We start from the raw sequence: 20,491 nt of genomic DNA, 5'->3' as shown, positions 1-20,491 counted from the left end.
TGCTTCTGAAATCAAGTTCCCTTTCCATTCATTTCATTGGTTGCTTGACTGATTGACTGGAGGGCAAGCAGAGCTGAGTTCCCATCAGATTTGAGTGTGTGCCTTCCACTTTCAGGCCTCCTTTCTGGGCTCTGGTATCATTCAAGGGAATGATGTTCACCATGCACTCAACAAAAACATCTACTGGGCACTTGCTATGTGTCAGATCTTGGCCAGCTTGGGGGATGTGCAAAGGATGTCACCCTTCAGTCCCTGCCCTCAAGGTGCTGACAGTGGAGACACAGACTCACAAATGGTGACAATATGAGGTTTGAGATGCTGGGCAGGTTCAGCTTAGAGGAACTGCAGCCCCGTCTGTGCAGGTGTCAGAGAAAACTTCCCAGGGGAGGAGGTTATTTGACCAGGCCTTGAAGGGTGAGTAGAAGTCACCTGGTCCTATAGACCTACAAGGCCTTCAGGACCGGCCCAGAAGAAAGAGAGGTTCTTTCCCAGCAGCCCAAGCCACATCCCAGAGTCCCATCTGTGCAGGTGGGGTGAACCAGTGTCATATGTCCGCTTCTAGGCCAGATATGGGGCTCAGCCCAGCTGGACTGAATGAGCACATGCTGCGGGGGGGCGGGGGGAGCGTCCTCTGCAGAAAACCAAGTACTATTAGCCAGAAGGTGAGGGAGGCAGAGCCTGCAACACAATTTGCACAAGCCCTTGAGGAACTACAAATAGTCAAGATGCCATCCTACAGAGCGAACTTGGAGGGAGGCCCCAACGACAAGGCCAAGTGGCACTCAGGCCCCAAGCCAACAGGGCCTCCAGTGCCAGGTGAAGGGCATGGTGCATAAGCCTGTGGCACTCTCTCCTCTCCACATGGGCCTATAGAGTGGGAACACCCAGGCCCCAGGAGACCTACCAAATGCAAGTCTCTAGGCAAGGCATTCTGGGAACCCAGCCGTCAGGGGGCTCAATGCTGGGTGAACACCCAGGGAAAGTTCAAGCTGGAGAAAGAGAAAGCTGCCAGGCCCCAGCTCCTTCCTCCACCTCATATCAAATCCAGAACACTTCTCAGAGTAGACAAAGCAGGGCCTTATGGCTCTGACCACCAGGACTGTCAGAGACAGCTTGGGAGGATGGAAGGAGCAGGTGGCAGGAGGGGCAAGGCTGCATTTGGGATGTAGTGCTCCCATCTCTCAGCTGAATGAGGCCTGGTGACACCCTGCCCCCTCCTCTTTTCCCCCTCCCTGCCCCCTGCCAGGGACTGAGCCTTTGCTCAGAAAATACCAGTTCATTAATAGCTTGATTAATCACACCTCATATTTTCATGGTGCTTTTAAAAATAAAACATTTGAAAGCACTTTCACACCCACCTTGGGTCTCAGAGTTACACAGGGAGGTCTTATCATCTCAGACAGCAAGTGAGAAAGGGGGGCTCCAACCTCTCAGTAGCAGCAAGTCGGCGTGTGGCCATGCAGGAGCCCTCGCCCTGCCCACAGCTCTACATGTGGGCCACTCTGCACAATATCTGGGTCTCTCTGCAGGACAAGAATGAAGTGGCCCTCTTGGCAGGTCTGAGATTCAAGGGGGAAGCAGGGGTAGTCATTCAGTCATTCAACAAATATTCCATCAGTATGCTGAGCTCCTGTTCCAAGCAAGTACATGGCGGGCCAACTATCCTGAATGTACCCAGGAGGGAGGCTCAGGGGACAGAATGGGCACTTGGGCAAGTGACAAAGAATATGGATCCAGAAAGGCATCCCAGATGAAATGGCACATTTGCTGAAACTTGGCTGGGTAGCTGTTCCTGATAGACCTCGTGAGGCAGATCTACCATGGTCCACTCTATCGGATGTGCCCTCATCCATCTCCCCACTGTCACTCCTGTCTCCCTCCACCTGCTCCTACAGAAATATCTCGTCATTACCTTGCACACAGAGCCCATAGGTTTATTCATTTATTTTGAGAGAGAGAGAGAGAGAGAGAGAGAGAGAGAGAGAGAGAGAGAGAGAGAGAGAGAGAATGAGTGGGGGTGGGGCAGAGAGAGAGGGAGAGAGAAAGAAAAACCCAAGTAGGCTCCACACTCCACTCTGAGCTCAATGAGGGGCTCAATCTCTCAGGTCATGAGGTCATGACATGAGCCAAAATTAAGAATCAGCCGCTTAACTGACTGAGCTCCCCAGGCACCCCTGAAAGAGGTTTTCTAGTAGGATAGCTGGGCCACATCTTTTGTAAGTAAGAGGGCCATGGCTGGAGCGTGGTAAACAGAGCCTCTGCAGAACTGAAAGCTCGTGTGCTGGGGCCGAATAGTCAGTTGGATCTGCACCTACCAGCCCTCCTGCAGCCCCCATGTGTCCGCCCTGGCAGAGCAATCCATCCATGCCCATTGCCTCAGCAGCCCCGAAGGAGGCACCCAAAGGCACCCCACCCCGTGTCCCAAGTCACTAATGCCTGCACTAGGAAGCCTTGAGCTGAGCGGCAGGGACCAGGGATGGACAGGCTGGCTGAAGACAAAGGCCCTAGCCACCCACTTGCTTCTCCTGCAGTAAGAGTTACAGAACCAGTGAGGATGGGCCCTAGATGCAGAGAGGGCAAAATGATGTTTGTGGTTTCCCGGCAGAGTGAGGTGGGAACCCTTCTTTTCAGAGGAAGTGACAATGGAGTTGGGCCCTGAAGAGAAGGTAGGAAAGTGCTGGCAGTGGAGGGAGGAGGGGTGTTTGAGACAGAGAAGACTGTGGGCCAAGAGCGGGAGGTGGTGAGGGAGGTGTCTAGGAGGGATCAATAAGTATTTCTGCACAGAAAGGCTGGTGATTTGTCCATGCCAGAAGACTCAGGGATGGCAACCAAAAGCCCTTGGCCCCACCCTGAAACAGCCATGGGAGCCAGGCACATAATAGAAGCTGGAAGAGGCAGGCCTGCAGTAAAGCAAAAGGGAGTGGCGGGGACTCGGGCAAACGAGAGAGCTTGTGCCCTGTGGGAAAGGCTATAGACCATTTGACTCTGAGCGTGCATTGCTTGATGTTATCTTTTTTAGGCAAGTACAGGATTCAGGTGAAAGAGAAAGATGCTCACTCTAGTGGCCTGTGATATGGAGGGGGAGAGACCCAAGGCTCATGTGCTGCCTTAGTTCAGGCAAGAGGCCTAACTAGGACAGTGCAGGGTCAGGCAGATCGTAGGTGCTGACCACAGGGTGGAGGGCACATGGTGGGCTTCAGGGCCAGAGGAGAGGAAGCCAGCTCTGGCCATCCAGGAAACTTCTAGTAGTTCCAAGAGGACATCCAATGGGGCCTGAATTTACTCCTACCTGTGGCCTTAGAGTGTCCTTGATAGAGGACAAGGCTGCAGCCTGGAGGGTGCCCCCTGGGTCTACCTAGTAAATGCCTCCCCTCGGGGTGAGGAGGGGAGGCCGCACCAGTGTGGCGTGACGGAGGCCCTGGAGAAGTGAGCTATGTCCCTTATTGGTCACAGTACATTTATTTTTCATTAGCAGTTAAATGCAGACATGAGGGATTGTACTGGGTTCAGCGGGCAGCTGACGTGAGCAGTGCGTGGGGCCACGATCAGTAGGGAGGCTTGAGGGCCACTCACTGCCCATAGCCCTGGCTGGGCCCCTGCCCCCCCACCCCACCCCCAGCCCCGAGCCAGCAGGCAAGCACAGGCCATTGCAGGCCATTGCTTTGAGCCTCTGGGAGGTGATGCACAACCTGCCACTGGCGGCTCCCATTCCCTGCTGGGCAGCCCCCTGTGGGCCCCACTCAAAGGTCAAGCTTGGCCCTCCTCTATGTAGCGCCGGGTCTGTGAAGATACTGTGTCTAGACAGGCCACTGGGCCTGCCGGCTCCATACTCAGGAGCCCACACTCTCCTTCATAGTCCAAATCTTAGGGGGCCTGAGCCCGACTCAGCAGTGCCCTTGGCTGAGTAACAGTGAAGAGCAAGTGTAATCACAAAAGAGTCATGAGGTGGCCACCGGACACTTTGTGAATCCAGGGCCGGAGCCAGGGGGTCTGAAGTGAGTGACTTCCCCTGGGACCCCAGATTCCCCATCTGTAAGATGTCTAGATGGCTCCTCCCCTTCACCCCCCACATTCCTCAACCTAAATAGATCCCCAGAGGGGATGGGGATGGGGCAGGATAGGGAAAGGTGAGCTGTTGTTTTCCCAACTGCAAGTGTGGTTCCTAGGCGCGTTGGCCTTCATCTTGGAGCGTGTACAGGGAAGTGCAAGGGCAGCCTCCAAAAGGAGTTCACAAGGGAAGATACCAACCGGGGGAGGCCATGGTCTTGAGGGGCAGCTGAGGGCTGATGGCCCGACTGCAGATGCTCTCTTGCTGAGCCAGCAATGCACTCCACCTCCCTGTGTCCCTCCCACACAAAGGCATGACCCCCACCCCCATCCCCGAGGGCAAGGCATCTATGGCTCTGTGCCTCGGCTTCCTCATCCACCCTCAACCACAAAGGCATTGCTATGAGTGCTTTTTCTCATTTCATTCTCACAACAGCCTAGGAATGGGGAGACCTATCTGGCAGGTGGGGACACAGACTGAAGGTGGGGTGGCATACCTGAAGTCACAGCAGGCTCCAGCCTCTCAGCGGGCATTCCCATTCCCAGCTCATGTGAGCTGGCCCAGGACACCTACGGGCCAGGTGCAAATCCCCTCCCAAAAATCAGTCTTGGGGGGAGAGGGCAGACTCCCACCTTGGAAAGAGAGAGACCTTGTGCTAAACAGCAGAGGAAGAGCACATAGATGCCCTCTGGACAGAGAGGGATCAAGGCCCAAGGAGCCAGGCCTCCTTGTGTTAGAAGCCCTCTGTGGGTTTTTGAATGCCCCAAAAGGGTAGACAGTAGAGAACCCAAGAAGCAGAGCACCTGAGGCCCTTCCAGACTCTCCCAAGGGGCAGACGGGACCTCAGTGTCGCAGATGACAAAACAGCTCTTTCACCCAAGGTCACCTCTAGCAAGGAGCAGAGTTGGTCTCTGAAGCCCATGTTCTTCCCTCTTTATGGATTGTCCCTCTTTATGTTGATTGTCAGAGTGGCTTGTGGGGGAAATCACAGTAGCTCTGAGGGAAACCAGGCTGTTGGGGGCCTATGTGGCCACCACCTGGCTGGAGGCAGAGGGAACCCCCACTCCATCCGCCCACTGCCTCCCAACTCACCCTTCTCCACCCTCCCAGGGTCCTGCTGGCCCAACAGACTGCTGAGCGGAGGGGGGCGGCGGGTGGAGGTGTGGGGCTGTTACCTCCACCAAAGCCTCAGAGCCAATTACCTGTGTAATTAGCAACAAATGACTTGTGGGATGGTTGTGGTTTTCAGTTAAAATTAGAAGGAAGCCCAGATTCAGGTCTCCTTGAAGGGGTGGGACATGGCCTAGGTCCCTCAGGCTCCCAGACATATTCACCTGGCTCCCACCCTGGGTTGCCTGCTGGGCCCAGGCTCCTCCCCACCGTGGGGCCTCTCCTGTAGCACTGCCACCAGCACCTGTACCCATCCCCCCACCCCACCCGCCTGGCACGTCTCCCCTCACAGCTGCCCCCTCCCCTCGTTCATTCACATGCTGTTTTCTGAGCACCTCCTACTTACAGGAATGGAGATGAATCCAAAAGTGACCCTGGATACAGCCGGGGCAAGAGAGGAAGGGACCCTGTCCTCCCCCACCGTGGGGGCAAGAGAGGAAGGGACTCACCTGCCACGCCAGGGTCCTCTCCCTCTGGCTTTCTCTGGACCTTGGAGGGCTGTGGGCTGCCTCACCAGATCCCTGAACTTCTACCAGAGTAATAATGAGCCCTAACTGCTGCTGTGTGTGGAGGGCCTCCTAAGGACTGGGACTTCCGCCCTTGTCTCATTTCATCTCTCTATAGTCTTCAGAAGTGGGTGGGCTTTGCCTGTTTTACAGAGGGGACGCTGAGGCTCAGGGGAGCATTCAGTAGCCTAGATTGCTGGGCTGGAAGGGGCAGCCCGGCCTAACTCTCCTCCCATCGGCCCCACCTGCTGCCTTCCCATGGCCCAGCCTCAGCTCCTAAATGGGCATGTAGCCCCCAAGGGCCCTAAAAGGCTGGCAGAGGCCCCGGCTCACCTTCCCTCTTTGCCCCTGCTGCAGGTGCCCAGCAGAGTGCCACGGTGGCCAACCCAGTACCCGGCGCCAACCCAGACCTGCTTCCCCACTTCCTGGTGGAGCCCGAGGATGTGTACATCGTCAAAAACAAGCCAGTGCTGCTGGTGTGCAAGGCCATGCCTGCCACACAGATCTTCTTCAAGTGCAACGGGGAATGGGTACGCCAAGTGGACCATGTGATAGAGCGCAGCACGGATGACAGCAGCGGTGAGGCCAGGCTGGGGGACAGGCAGGGTCGGTTGACGGGGAAGCAAGTCTCAGCCTCAAAGGAAATGGAGGCCCAGAGTGAGGCTTGCAGTTGCTCCTGGCCACACACCTGTGAGCAGGAGGCCAGGATGTACCCGACTCTGTGGCCATCACTCCAGGTCCCCAGAAGAGGCAGGATGCCCACCTCTCGGACCCCCTACATATACACCAAGGCCTTCTCCAGGAGGCTCTGCCCTCACCAGAACTCACCGCCTGGGAGGTGGGAGAGTGAGTAAAAGGGAAGCCCCCTAAAAGTGCTCCAGGAGGCTGTGGTTGGAGGGGCAGATGCCCGCCACTGCATCTGAGGCTGGGCTGGGCCACAAGCAGCCTGGTAAGAGGTGCCAGCGAAGAGAGTTTGGAGGAGAAGGTCCCAGGTGATGGGAACCTCACCCTCTGTTTGATCTCTGTTCCCCCATTCATTCTTCACATATTCCCTGGGCCCCCACTTTCCTGCTGAGGGCCCAGCCACCACCCTCAGAGAGCCCCTGCTCCCACAGAGAGGTGGGCAGCATGGGACCTCTCCGTGAGTTCTGGGGGATATGGCAGCAAGAGAAAAGCATGACTGAGGCTTCTCAGGGGAGGTGACATGGAAACAAACAGGTTGGGAGAGGTGGTCAGGGAAAGAACAGGGGAACAGCATTCCAGGAAAGGGGCTCAGCAGGAGCGAAGGCTTGGGGTCAGAGAGGCGGGCATGCTGGTCAGGGTCAGGAGGGAAGGTACAAGGTGTGCACCGATAACAGTGGGATGGTCTGGGAGACTCACCCCTCAGGCTCTGGAGGGAGGTCACAGTCCTGTGGGATTTCAAAATGCCAAGTGACATAGCTAGAGCTGTGAGTGACACCTGGGGCCCATGGGGGTGGGGAGGCTGATAGAAGGGGCAGACCCAGAGACACTGAGGAAAGGGAACCAGTGAGACTGAGCTGAGACATGGAGGAGGGGTGCCAGAGACAGCAGGCAGACTGAAGAAATGTCCTTTCTGTGGGACACCCCCTTCCCTGCCCTTGCCCTGGCCTTAGACAGCAGGCAGCCAGTGGGGATATGGACAGAAGAGCCCTTGTTTGTGGTCCACCGCTCCCCAAGAGCAGGCCTAGTGGAGCTGACTACAGCTTCTCCTCCTCCTCACTATTTGGACCCCAATTAAGTCCATTTCCTCTCCCTTCACCTTGGCACTTTGTGAAGCCCTCACACATGAGGAGCCCCTCAGCTTGAGTCCCAAGTCACAGCACACACTCTGTGGGGAAACAGCCACCAGAGCAGCGGAGCAGACAAAGACAGGCAGGCCATCCCCAGGGCAAGTCACACAGATGTCAAGGTGGGCAAGAGACCCCAGACCCAGAGGGGCAGCCCATGCCACCAGGCAGGTGGGTCTGGGTAGTCCAGGAGAGATTTTGAAGGAGTACTTTCTATGTGTGAGTCTTAAAACCTCCTAGAACAAGCATTTCTGGGGCCAAAGGACCAGAAGGTGCAAATGCAGGAATGGCAGGCCAGTCTGCGAGACCACAATAAGGGCAGGAAGAGTGGGCCTGGGGCACAGGCAGCAGAATAGGCTTGTGACTGCACTAGAACTCTGTGGAAAGTTGGTACTGGGCAGAGGCACACTGGAGGAAGAGGCCCTGCCTAGGAGAACTTGGAAGCTCTCAAAATAACCGGGATGTGAGCAAAGGAGCCCTGAGTTTTGGCAGGGGGTGATTGAGTCCTCAGAACCAGCCTGTCATGTTACAGATGGCTCTGACTCATCCAGGCCCCCAAAAGGGCTCCAACCAAGCATTCTGGTCCCTAGAAGCCATACCTGATTCTCCCTTACCAGACTCAGCAGGGGCCGATCTTCCCACCAGGCGCCAGCTCCCCAGTCAGTGATTCCTGGGGGCCCTTGGGCTTTGCAGTGCTCTGGCCGCCACACAGCTGCTGCATGCAGCTGTTCTCTTGCAGTCCTCAGAGGGGAGCTAGGACCTGCACTGTGCCAGGCCTAGGTTAGCTCCCAAGATGATCCCCCACCTTTGGGCCCCAGCAGAGGTACCAGAAACTATGCTGCCCTTGCAGCTTCAAAACCTGGTGGGAGTGTCTGCCTCCCCTCCCTGGGCCTCAGTTTCCTCATCTGTAAAATGGTGGGAGGAGGGCCGGTAAGTTGGTAGGGGAAGCCATGAAGACCTCATGCACCCTGTGTGAGCCCAGCTCCAGGCCTTTCCTCTCTCCCTACCCCACACCCAGGGCCCAGCACCACTTCAGGGCATTATGAGTCCTCCCACTGCTGTGGCAGATCCCCCAGGGAAAGGACAGGTGAGGAGGAGGAGGAAGCTATAGTTGGAGACCTGCCTTCCTCCATCATTGTGGGCCTTTCTGGAACTCCTTAGAAGGCTCCAGGCCAGCCTCCTGCTGCTCCCAGCCTCTCTTTCCAGGCATCCACACACACCACTCCTTGTCTCCTGGTATCCATGGCTTGGCTGAGACCCAGGTCAATGCCTGCATAGCATTAGGCCACACATGCCAACACTCTCCACCCCAGAGTCCCCAGCCGACTTCTCTGGTCTTGCTCCCTTCAAACTAGGCAGAGAGCAGAGCTCATGGGGACATATCCCATCCATAATCACTAGGGCCCTCTCCTGCCCTGAGCATCCAAACTCAAGCCTCCCATGGCCAGCCCACCCGAATTTGTACTGATCTTATTGATTTCTCAACCCAAAGCCATTGAGTGCTTTGAGAAAAGATAAGCTCACAAACAGATGTCACTGCAGTGGGCAGTGGCACCATGCAGACACTCAGACCAAATATGCTGCCCCAGGAATGATCTGTGGTCAGGCAGGTATGGTGGAGTCATAGGTCAGCACAGATCCACAGCCCCACCTTGTTCCTGTGTGGGTAGCTGGGTGGACACCCCAAGAGACAGCACCCCTGTCTTCCCTCTCTTGTCCCCATTTCCCATCCAGAAAGCCAGGAGGAGGAACTAAAGCCTGAAAACCCTCAAACCCAAACCTGCTGATGCTATAAAAACCCCAAATCTGTGAAGCTAAGCATTGGAGTCCCGCCTGGGAGTAATTTATTGTGTGATAAACAAGCTGGTTATTAGAAGCAGATTGGTGAGAGCATGAGAACCTAAGCCCAAACTTGGCCTCAGAGCCCCAACCCCAACCCCGCTAACCCTCCACCTCCCCAAAATACCCAGCACACCCACACTGGGGCCTCCCCATGTGCACATAGCATTCACACACCCACTCACACCCCACACACTCTGGGGCCAGCAGGGACCCTGCGTCCTTCCTCCCCTGGCCTCTGGTCGGTGACCTGTAGGGAGGAAGGCACTGTCTTCACATCTGGGACCACCAGGGCAGGGTCGGGGTCTCCCCCTGGGTCCACCAGCCTCCTGGAGCACGTGAGGCTTGAGGCCACTGCCTGGATCTGGGACACCGTGGACAAACTTGGCCCTCCTTCATGGCAGCAGGAAGGAGATGAGGGGGTGGCAGTGGCAGGACAGAGAGGGGAGGAGATGGGGAGAAAGAAATAGGAGTGCTTAAATTTAGTGCCGTTCTCCCCAAACTGAGTTTCCTGAGCTCCCACCACCACTATGGGGGATGGAACAGTCCATCCATCCATAGACCTGTCCACTCAGGAAAAGTACCAGTTTAGAATGTTCTGGAAGTATCTCACCACTAACCCCCGAGGCTTAGAGCAGGAAGGCCCTGTCTCCACCCCCAAGTGTATGCATGGCTGGCTCCTTCTCAGTTGCCTCAAGACTCCAGTGTATTTGACAGGTAGCTGGAATCCAGGGTCCTTCTTCTAAACACACACCCTGTGAGGGACCTTCAGTTCTCAGCCTCACCCTCTACCCCCAGAGAATGCATACATCCTTCACCTTAGAGAGAAGGGGTGCCAGGCAATGCCCAGAACAGAGGGAGCTCAGCCATTATGACCTCAGCCAGAGGTCTCCTGTGGGAACTTGCTGCGGGCAGGGGCAAGTAAGAAAAATCTGGGGGTTCAGTGTAGGAGCTGGAGAGACTCATGGGGAGGGGTCTGGGCAGGGGTCAGAGAAAGACGTGCTAGAGAAATTAAGAGGGAAAACAGCCTCCCGGACTGCCTGCTCAGCTGGGCTGCTGCTCCCCCTGCAATGCAGCCCTAATTGAATTTCTCTGTTAACAATGGAAACACATTGGTTGCCCGGCCTCTCTCCCTCTTTCTGATAAGCCAATGACCCGAGGGAAATTGGGGTCAGGAGGAGGAGAAATTGGAAACAGTCTTTTTTTACTCCTGGGGACACTGGTTTTGGCCAAGGGCCAGGGGCCCAGAAGAGGGCTGGCATTCCCCCTTCTGGGTCCTCAGAGGACCTGGCCCTGCCTGGCTGCCCAAGTGTGGCAGAGGGCAGGAGAGCTGAGTCTGTCCTTGAGAGGAGTCCCTTCAGCCCATCTCAATTGGGCCAGAAGGTCCCAGATACCCATCACCTGCCAGCTTTACCTTTGCAGACTGCCCTCTCACCCTCACCAGCATTTGTCCCACGGGATGGGCAAGTCACTGCCTCTCTAAGCCTCTGTTTCCTTATCCGTAGAGTGGGAGCAATGCTGACCAAAGGAGTAGATTGAAGAAAATAAGCCAGCATGTGGGAAACCCTGGCTAAGCCCCAGGGGTCTATTATCATACTATATAATCGCTGTAATTATATTGTTAATAGCTGTTACTATATTATCACATGTCAGGATTTACCTGCTAACCCCTAGGGAAGTGAACAAGATCCTTTCTCACCTTTTTTTTTTTTTTAATACTCAAAGGCCCCAGGGCTCTCCTATCTACATCACCCCTTCTGCCTTGGGTCCTTGAAGGCCAGCCCCTGTAGCCCAAAGCTCCTCTGTGCTGTTGTCTCTGAAACAACAGGAAGCCCATATAGAGACATTTCTGTGACTCTGGGGAGACAGGCTCCCTGAGCTCCCCCAGAGTTCCCTCCAGGCTGCTCCTTCTGAGCAGGAGTGGCCATGGTGGTGCAGGGACCCCACACATCTGGACAACAAGAACTGTGTGAGGCTTGACATGACCAGGACCCTGGCTACCCACCCCTCCTGCCCCCCAGGGCTGCCCGCCATGGAAGTCCGCATCAATGTCTCGAGGCAGCAGGTGGAGAAGGTGTTTGGGCTGGAGGAGTACTGGTGCCAGTGTGTGGCGTGGAGCTCCTCAGGCACCACCAAGAGTCAGAAGGCCTACATCCGCATTGCCTGTGAGTCTAGCCCTTGGTCGGGGTGGCCAGAGGGTACCACTAGGGGAAAGAGTCTGGGCAGAAAAACCTCAGGGCCTGCTTTGATGGGTGGAGAAAGTGCCTCTGCACACGGCCCAGCCACCCCATGTCCCCCCTGATCACTCGGCACGTTCTCCTGCCATGTGCCACAGCCCCTGTGGGACCAGGGTACAGGGCCAGCCAGATGAAGCTGGCATGAGGCTCTTAGGCTGGAGGATGCTCTTATTCTTCTCTCAGATTTGCGCAAGAACTTCGAGCAGGAGCCACTGGCCAAGGAGGTGTCTCTGGAGCAGGGCATCGTGCTGCCCTGCCGCCCCCCAGAGGGCATCCCCCCGGCTGAGGTGAGAGGGGCTCTGGTGCCCACTCCGCAGGTGGGTAGGGCTCCCAGGTCTCAGGTCCTGCCTGCCCAGACGCCCCCAGGGGCTGCTCTCGCTCCAGGTAGGGCCAGCATGGGCGGGCAGTGCAGTGGCGTGGCTCCCTCCCCCAGGTGGAGTGGCTCCGGAACGAGGACCTGGTGGACCCGTCCCTGGACCCCAATGTGTACATCACAAGGGAGCACAGCCTGGTGGTGCGACAGGCCCGCCTGGCCGACACGGCCAACTACACCTGCGTGGCCAAGAACATCGTAGCGCGTCGCCGCAGCGCCTCGGCTGCTGTCATCGTCTACGGTGGGCCCCAGCGCTGGTGGGGCAGAGGGGCTCCCAGGCATAGGGAGATGGGGTGACGACATGTTGGTGGCTCACCACAGAGCCACGGCCCAGCAGATCAGGCTGTGGCCTCTCTGGGAAGGATAGGGAGAGGGCTTGCTGTGGCTGTCTGGGAGCTGAGGGGAGTATCTGGGCAGAGGTGTGAGACAGGTGGTAGTCCTCTGTGGTTGGACCATCCTTTGGCTTACCTGTGGGCCAGGGACATCATATAGATGGAGATAGGGCACAGGTTGGGAGTCTAGGAAAGGTGACAGACTACAGCCCATGCTCCTGTGTCCCAGGTGTGGGAAGGAGAATGTTTCAGGTACCCCAGGAGCAGGCAGAGGGGGTGGGTGCAGGAGTTGCTCACATGAGAGACTGGGCTCTGGGCTGGAGAAGCATGGAGCTGCAGCTAGGCTGGCTACCCTGAGCACTTGCAGAATCTGCTGGGAGAAGGGGCTGTGGAGCAGGTAATGCCGGGCCTGGGGGGCCGGTGAGCACAAGCATGGGCACCCCTCCAGGGCTTCTTCACCAGCACAGCCAGAGGCCACCCATTTCCAGCTCACAGCCCCTCTGCCCTTCTGCCTTGGCCCCCGGGCCAGTGTGTCTGAGGAAGCCCCCCCGCTCCCTGACCCCAGTCCTTCTCTGTCCGGCCAGTGAACGGTGGGTGGTCGACGTGGACCGAGTGGTCCGTCTGCAGCGCCAGCTGTGGGCGCGGCTGGCAGAAACGGAGCCGGAGCTGCACCAACCCGGCGCCTCTCAACGGGGGTGCCTTCTGTGAGGGGCAGAATGTCCAGAAAACAGCCTGCGCCACCCTGTGCCCAGGTACCAGCGGCCGCTGCCTCCCGCATCGCTCCTCACCACGCCATCTCCGTGTCCTGGCTCCATTGTGCCCACCAGCCTGCCCCCCATGGCTCCATCCCACCCGCCCACACACAGGGCCAGGCTCAGTCCGAGGCTGGGATGGGGTTAAGTGTGATCAGAAGCAGGGTTTGGTCTGTGTCCAGGCTAGGCCTTGGCAGAGGGGCTGAGTCACAGAGGCTGAAGTTCAATCAGGACAGGAACAGATAGTGTGGGGCAGGGTACCGCCTGAGGCCACAGAACCACCTATGCCTGAAATCAGAGGGTCATGGTGGGACCAAGTACCCTTGCTGCCCCAGGGCCAGGACGGCCCCATAGTGTGGATAGAGCAAAGCAGGCCTGGCATCATCGTGCCTCCAGTCATTAGCATGCGTCATCCAGGCCAGCTGGACACCAGAGGGTGTGCTCCTTACCACAGCATTGCACCTAGGTCTGGATGCCCAACAGGGCTGCACTGGCAAACTGCCTAGGCTGACTGCCCAGGCTAACTGTACCATCTCCTCTGTGTTCGTGTCTGTCTCTTGTCTAGTGGATGGCAGCTGGAGCCCATGGAGCAAGTGGTCAGCCTGTGGGCTCGACTGTACCCACTGGCGGAGTCGTGAGTGTTCTGACCCAGCTCCCCGCAATGGAGGCGAGGAGTGCCGGGGCGCTGACCTGGACACTCGAAATTGTACCAGCGACCTCTGCGTGCACAGTGAGTCCTCTCTGCCCCAAGAGTCCTCTTGAGTTTGCTAGGATTGGCCCTGACCAGCCCCAGGGAGATGATGGCTAAAGGGAATCAGCCCCCTGCCACAGGCTGTACCCCCTTCTCCAAAGTTTAGGACCCTTGGGAACTCCCCATCCCTAACACACTCACACATGTGCCCATGTACACCCCAATACCTCTCTCACTTCTCATGAAACGTGCATACATGTGAACCTTTACCATGTATACCAGGCCCCTGGATCCCCCTCCTCTCCTGCAGCTTCACCTCCACATGGTCCCTCAAGTGCACACAGAAGTCCTTTGGGGACACCAGCCTTTGAGGCCTGTTAATTACAAGGCCATAACTAACAATTAAAGATCTCTGTTGGATTTTTTCTCTAGAACACACCCTCCCCCATTCTTTCAATTAAAAACCTAATTATCTGTGTCAATTCCTTTCTGATGGACATTTCTTCTATTATGCAAAACCCTTCTAAAATCAATATAAGCTTCCTCCAGGCAGTCAATCACGCCCTCCCCAGGTCTGCCTCAGGCCTGGGGCGGCAGACAAGGAGAAGAGCCCTAGCACCCCTGCTTCTGGCCCAGGGACATGGGTTGGAACCGGATTGGCAGAACTCCCCCCACCCCCCGCAAGAAGCAGATTCTCTACTTTGGGGATCCCAGGAGCTTCCATTCAGCCCAGCAGCCCACTGGGGCTGTCCAGGGAAGTGTCTCTTCCCCTCCTCCATCCTCCAGTAGCAGCAACCTCAGACCGAACGGAGCAGTAAGAGATGTGATTTGTCCAAAGTGACACAGCCAAGGTAGTGGCAGATGCAGGACTGAGATGCACACATGCTGACTCCATGCTCCCTGCCACCACCATCCGCAGCCCCGCTAGTGCTGATGCCCAAGGAGTGAGCGCCTCATCCTCCTGGGGTGTAGACCGCTGACCTCTCCTTCCTGGCCTCCTGCACCCTGCCCCTCCCAAGGCCGCGCTCTTTCCCGCAGCTGCTTCTGGGCCTGAGGACGTGGCCCTCTACGTGGGCCTAATTGCTGTGGCCGTGTGCCTCCTCCTGCTGCTGCTCGTCCTCATCCTTGTTTATTGCCGCAAGAAGGAAGGGCTAGACTCAGACGTGGCTGACTCATCCATTCTCACCTCAGGCTTCCAGCCTGTCAGCATCAAGCCCAGCAAAGCAGGTGGGGTGCCCCTTGCCCCCACTCCTGCCGGGCTCCCATACCAAGATCACCTCAGTGCCACCCACTGAGTCTGTCTTTACCCTTGCAGACAATCCCCACCTGCTCACCATCCAGCCAGACCTCAGCACCACCACCACCACCTGCCAGGGCAGTCTGTGTCCCCGGCAGGACGGGCCAAGCCCCAAGTTCCAGCTCGCCAATGGGCACCTGCTCAGCCCACTGGGTGGTGGGCGCCACACGCTGCACCACAGCTCACCCACCTCTGAGGCCGAGGACTTCGTCTCCCGCCTCTCTACCCAGAACTACTTCCGCTCCCTGCCCCGCGGCACCAGCAACATGACCTATGGGACCTTCAACTTCCTCGGGGGCCGGCTGATGATCCCTAATACAGGTGGGAAATACCCCAGAGTGCCCCGGGGAGCTCTAAAAGGCAAGACTAGCCTTCGTGTCCCTCCTAGAGAAGGATGGGACAGCTCTGATGATCTTCCTGTGCTGCTCAGCCTCACCCCAAGTGCTGAGCCAGGCTGGCAAGGAAAGGGGATAGAGTTTTGGAGAGGATCCAGTTGTGGCTGGCAATTGGGCCGGCACTGAGGCCATGGCAGGAATGTCTCCCTTCTGTTACCTGATGGCACAGGACTTCTGTGCATTCATTTCCACAGTCAGCCAGCCTGTGTGTGCTGGACTCTATGTTGGGCCCTGGGCCCAGAGGTAAGGCAGGTGCCAGCCCCAAGGAGCTGGCAAACTGGTGGAGAGATGGCAGACAACAAACACCTGAACAGGGGACGCCCCTCCACCCACCACCTCACAGAAACCCCTCTTGATAGAGACTCAACAGACCTCTCTCATTTTTTTTTTAAGATTTTCAGTAATCTCTACACCCATAGTCACCTTTTGAGGAAGTGCAGCAGCCTCTGATGTTCCCACCTTCAAATCCTCTATTCCCTCAGCTCAGATGACCCCACATGCCCTTGATTTTCTTGCCCCTCTCCAGCTGCTCCTGGTGCCTGTTCCCTGAAATGTAGGTGTTCCTGAGAGCTCCCTCCTGGCACCCTCTCGCCAAGCAGTCGCGCCTACTCCATGGCTTTAATCGCCATGTCTGTGCAGATCACTCCCACTCCTCCAGCCCCAGCCACATTTCTCCTGGGCGACAGAATCATACACCCAGCTGCCTCCTGGGCAGCTCCATCTGGATGTCTCACAGCACCTCAGATTCCTGGTGCCTAAAACAGCACTGTCTCCCACCCTCCCCCAGAACTTCCTGCTTCCTGGCTTTCCCCACCTCAGGGACAGCAGAGTCAAGTGGCTCAAGCTAGAAACTGGAGGTCACCTTGACCTGCTCTTTTTCACTTGTCCCCCCTCACCTCCACAACAGTTTTAGTCAGAAGCACACACACATCAATTTCATCATCCTTCCTCCTCAAATGCAGCTCCTCCTCCTGGCTCTCCTCCCTACTGCCTTTTAGGGCTCAGACCACCACACCTACCTCAAGCATTCACCCAGTGACACCAGACTTAATCATGTCCTTCCCCTTCTTGACCTGTTTTTGGGGCTCCAGAATACCCCCCAAAAAGCCCACATGACAAGGCCACAGTGACCTGTCCCCGACTGGACAGCTACCAAGTCCCCTACCCTCCTTTGCACTCTTCCTGCACGTGCCAGTCATGGTGGGCTGTCAGCACTCCAAGCACACTATGCTGCCCTTTGCACACACGGATCCCTCTGCCCCCACTCACTGACTCATCTGCTACTTCTCATTCAGGTTTTGGCCTGGCAGCTCTCCCTCTCTGTGCCTCATGTCCTCCTCACGGGGCTGCTAGGATGATGAGGTGAGATGGTCCATGTCAAGCTCTTAGAAAGGGACAGGTGCACAGTGGGCACTCAGTGACCATCAGCCTTTCATTTCCCCTGGGGCATAGGGGCTGCTGTTCCCCTCTGCTCTCCCCCAGCACCCTTAACCACAATCCACTTGTCTTTCCACCCACGGGGCTGACGCCTCATGAGAGCAGGGCCCATGGTTTTCCCTCACTGCCCCAAGTACTCAACGTTAACATCCATTGAATGGGTGTGCAAGTGTGTATACCTCTGCCCCAGAGAGCATTCATACATGGATCTCTAGGACTGTCACCAACACTGGCAGCCAGTACCAGGAGGCAGCACAGAGCTGATGAAGAGAGCAGTAGCTGTAAATATGCCATCTCCTGGGCTTTAGTTTATGGGAAGTAGTGATATTCCAAGCAACCCGTCTCAGAGTTACCCACTCTGGACCCTAAATGTAAGCTTTTGGACTTGGTGAAATAAAGTCATAGAATTCCTTCCCTTCCCTGGTCACTAGCTTCTGAAGCCCCTTCTGATGTAGGAGCTCCCTTTCCTAAAAGAATAGAAAGGTGAAGTAGGACCACCCTTTGCCATCCCCCAGAGGAACTCTGCTGCCCTGTCCCATTGTGCCTCCCCTGGAACCACTCTTCACTGAGCAGGCACTTCTGATGCAGCCCTGCAAGACCCTGGGATGGAGGTGACCCAGCCAGACAGGAGGACGTGTGGGCAATGGCTCCCCAACCAGGGAAGGCTACTAAAGCCACCAAGTTGTTAAAGGCCCCAACCCCACCTGCAGGGGCCACTGCCAAATGAGGAGCAAAGTCATGGTGGCAGAGAATGGCCACCCAAAGATGGCCAGGGCTGATGGAGAGGAGGAAAGCTTGAGCAGAGCAGGAAGGCAAGGCATCCAGGCAAAGGGGTGCACCGGAAAGTGGCTCCAGAATGGCCAAGTATACAGCACAGGCTAGGCTGAAGGAGCTGCTGGAAAGGAAGTTGGAGTCGGAGGTGAAGGGTCTTAAATGCCAGGCCAGTGCACTGGACTGTATGCTGGAGGCAGGGAAAGTTTTAAGCAGGGAGTTCCCGGGTCCCACCCAGTGCCTTTTGGGTGATGGATCAGGTAGGTACAGCATGCCTGACACATTTTGTTCCAGAGTTTTCTGTGCCCAGGCTAACCAGGCATGCTTTTCCCACCTGAGTTCCCTCAGCCTCTCCTGGGGCCACTAGGACTCAGTTTCATGCCTGTGTGGGTAGATGGACTGCTTGGCAGTGCCTATGGCACCTCTGTACCCTAGGCCAGGCTGGCACCAGTCTGTCCTCAAAGGGACAGCCCCCTGTAGGGGCTGGCACAGTGGGGTGTTTGGTGTCTTTGCACCCCTTATAAACTCCAGCCCTCCTCCCACTTTGTCACAGGGATCAGCCTCCTCATCCCCCCAGATGCCATACCCCGAGGAAAGATCTACGAGATCTACCTCACGCTGCACAAGCCGGAGGACGTGAGGTGTGGGCATAGGCCCTGTTGCTGGGGCTGGGTGGGGTCTTCCCTGTCTGCAGTCACCATGACGCCCCCTGCTCACCCACTGTCGACTTGGTCTGGCATACCCATTGGGAGGGCAGGGAAGGACTGCCCATAGCAGCTCCACCCAGCTCTGGGGCCACCAACCTGGGGTGCTACTACCCTGCCCCAGCCAATGCCCAAGACAGCCCACTGACACCTTTCCCTCCGCACCTGTATTTCCCCACTTGAGGTTGCCCCTAGCTGGCTGCCAGACCCTGCTGAGTCCCATCGTTAGCTGCGGGCCCCCTGGAGTCCTGCTCACTAGGCCTGTCATCCTCGCCATGGACCACTGTGGGGAGCCCTGCCCGGAGAGCTGGAGCCTGCGCCTCAAGAAGCAGTCTTGTGAGGGGAGCTGGGAGGTGAGCAGGAACAGCCCTGAGCCCACCCACCTGAGCATGGGGCTCAGCGTGGAGCCTGAGCTTCCCACCTGGCCCTCGAGCCACCCTCTCCCCAATCTGGCTGCTCCTCAGAGTTGTAGTTGGCTGCGAGCTGACCCATCGGACCCTGCCCACAGGATGTGCTGCACCTGGGTGAGGAGGCACCCTCCCACCTCTACTACTGCCAGCTGGAGGCCGGCGCCTGCTACGTCTTCACCGAGCAGCTGGGCCGCTTTGCCCTGGTGGGAGAGGCCCTCAGTGTGGCTGCGACCAAGCGCCTCAAGCTGCTTCTGTTTGCCCCCATGGCCTGCACCTCCCTCGAGTACAACATCCGAGTCTACTGTCTACATGACACCCATGACGCACTCAAGGTACCACGCGCCCCCACCCTGCCACGGGGAGGCCTTCTGGGAGGGGTGGCAGTGGGGAGGGTGCTTGGGCCCCAGGCTCAGCTGACAACTGGGGCACGCCACAGGAGGTGGTACAGCTGGAGAAGCAGCTGGGAGGACAGCTGATCCAGGAGCCTCGAGTCCTTCACTTCAAGGACAGTTACCACAACCTGCGCTTATCCATCCACGATGTGCCCAGCTCCCTGTGGAAGAGCAAGCTCCTCGTCAGCTACCAGGTGAGGGCGCTCAGGGTGCCTGGAGTGGGCACACCGATGCCGGGCACGCCTGACGCAGCCTGTCTGCCCATCCCCTCAGGAGATCCCCTTTTATCACATCTGGAATGGCACGCAGCAGTACCTGCACTGCACCTTCACCTTGGAGCGCATCAGCCCCAGCACCAGTGACCTGGCCTGCAAGGTGTGGGTGTGGCAGGTGGAAGGCGATGGGCAGAGTTTCAATATCAACTTCAACATCACCAAGGTGGGCAGAAGGGGGCATCAGCACTCCTGAAATGTGCCTGCACCACCACCGCCCCCTTCTCACCAGGCTTACCCTGCCACCAAGCCCACCTCCTAGAAACTTTTTAGCAGCTTCCTCCAAGTCTGCAGGGAAAGAAGTACAGATGCAAACAGGCAGATGCAGACAGATGCAATCGCAGTCTGACATGAGGTAGAGATTGAAGAGGATGTGGGAGCAGCAGGAGGGACAGACAGAGCCTTCTGGGGGACCTGGGGCTTCCAAGAGGATGAACTTTGTACAGTGCCGCCAAGGATGATTAAGAGGCAGCAGTGAGAAAAGGGGGTTTCTGGCAGTGGGAACTGATTGTGGAGGACAAAGGCAGTGAGAAGAGTTCAGTGAGTTCTGAATGGTCAGTAGAGGTGACTGGGGAGGAGTGATGGGTAGAGAGGAGAAGAGGAAGGAGGCTAGACAGCTCTACTGCTAACTGGCTGTGTGGCTTTGGACAGATTGCCATAGCTCTGAGCCTTGGGATCCTCTAAGCTCTAGTGTGAGCAGGGCCCTGGCACACCAGGAGTGCCCAGAAAACAGTGCCCATGCTGCCCCATGCTCTGAGGTGGTCTGGATACTCCCCCAGCAGGAGGTGGCAGTGGGCCTGGGCCATGAAAGTTCTAATAGGCACCTCTACCCTTCCCCGCCCCCAGGACACGAGATTTGCTGAGCTACTGGCTCTGGAGAGTGAAGGGGGGGTCCCAGCCCTAGTGGGCCCCAGTGCCTTCAAGATCCCCTTCCTCATTCGGCAGAAGATCATTACCAGCCTTGACCCACCCTGTAGCCGGGGTGCTGACTGGCGGACTCTGGCCCAGAAACTCCACCTGGACAGGTGGGTAGGAAATGGGCAAGGAGGGGCTACAA

General features: G+C 57.1%; 1 protein-coding gene across 1 annotated transcript in view; it reads left to right on the top strand.

The window, feature by feature from the left end:
- Positions 1-725: 725 nt before the first annotated feature.
- The window catches only part of UNC5A (unc-5 netrin receptor A), a 21,197-nt gene continuing 1,431 nt past the window's right edge, over positions 726-20,491 (top strand). The window contains exons 1-15 of the mRNA XM_029941240.1: positions 726-816; positions 6,082-6,303; positions 11,393-11,536; positions 11,792-11,895; positions 12,042-12,222; positions 12,898-13,065; positions 13,631-13,795; positions 14,795-14,983; positions 15,072-15,374; positions 18,210-18,297; positions 18,545-18,713; positions 18,869-19,102; positions 19,207-19,356; positions 19,436-19,600; positions 20,281-20,459. Coding sequence (XP_029797100.1) covers positions 726-816; positions 6,082-6,303; positions 11,393-11,536; positions 11,792-11,895; positions 12,042-12,222; positions 12,898-13,065; positions 13,631-13,795; positions 14,795-14,983; positions 15,072-15,374; positions 18,210-18,297; positions 18,545-18,713; positions 18,869-19,102; positions 19,207-19,356; positions 19,436-19,600; positions 20,281-20,459 — 2,552 coding nt within the window. The remainder of the gene's footprint in view (positions 817-6,081; positions 6,304-11,392; positions 11,537-11,791; positions 11,896-12,041; positions 12,223-12,897; positions 13,066-13,630; positions 13,796-14,794; positions 14,984-15,071; positions 15,375-18,209; positions 18,298-18,544; positions 18,714-18,868; positions 19,103-19,206; positions 19,357-19,435; positions 19,601-20,280; positions 20,460-20,491) is intronic.

The sequence above is a fragment of the Suricata suricatta genome, chromosome 6, assembly GCF_006229205.1.
Source record: "Suricata suricatta isolate VVHF042 chromosome 6, meerkat_22Aug2017_6uvM2_HiC, whole genome shotgun sequence".
NCBI lineage: Eukaryota > Metazoa > Chordata > Mammalia > Carnivora > Herpestidae > Suricata > Suricata suricatta.
The sequence above is the reverse complement of the archived record's forward strand: the minus strand, read 5'-3'. Positions and strand labels throughout refer to the sequence as shown.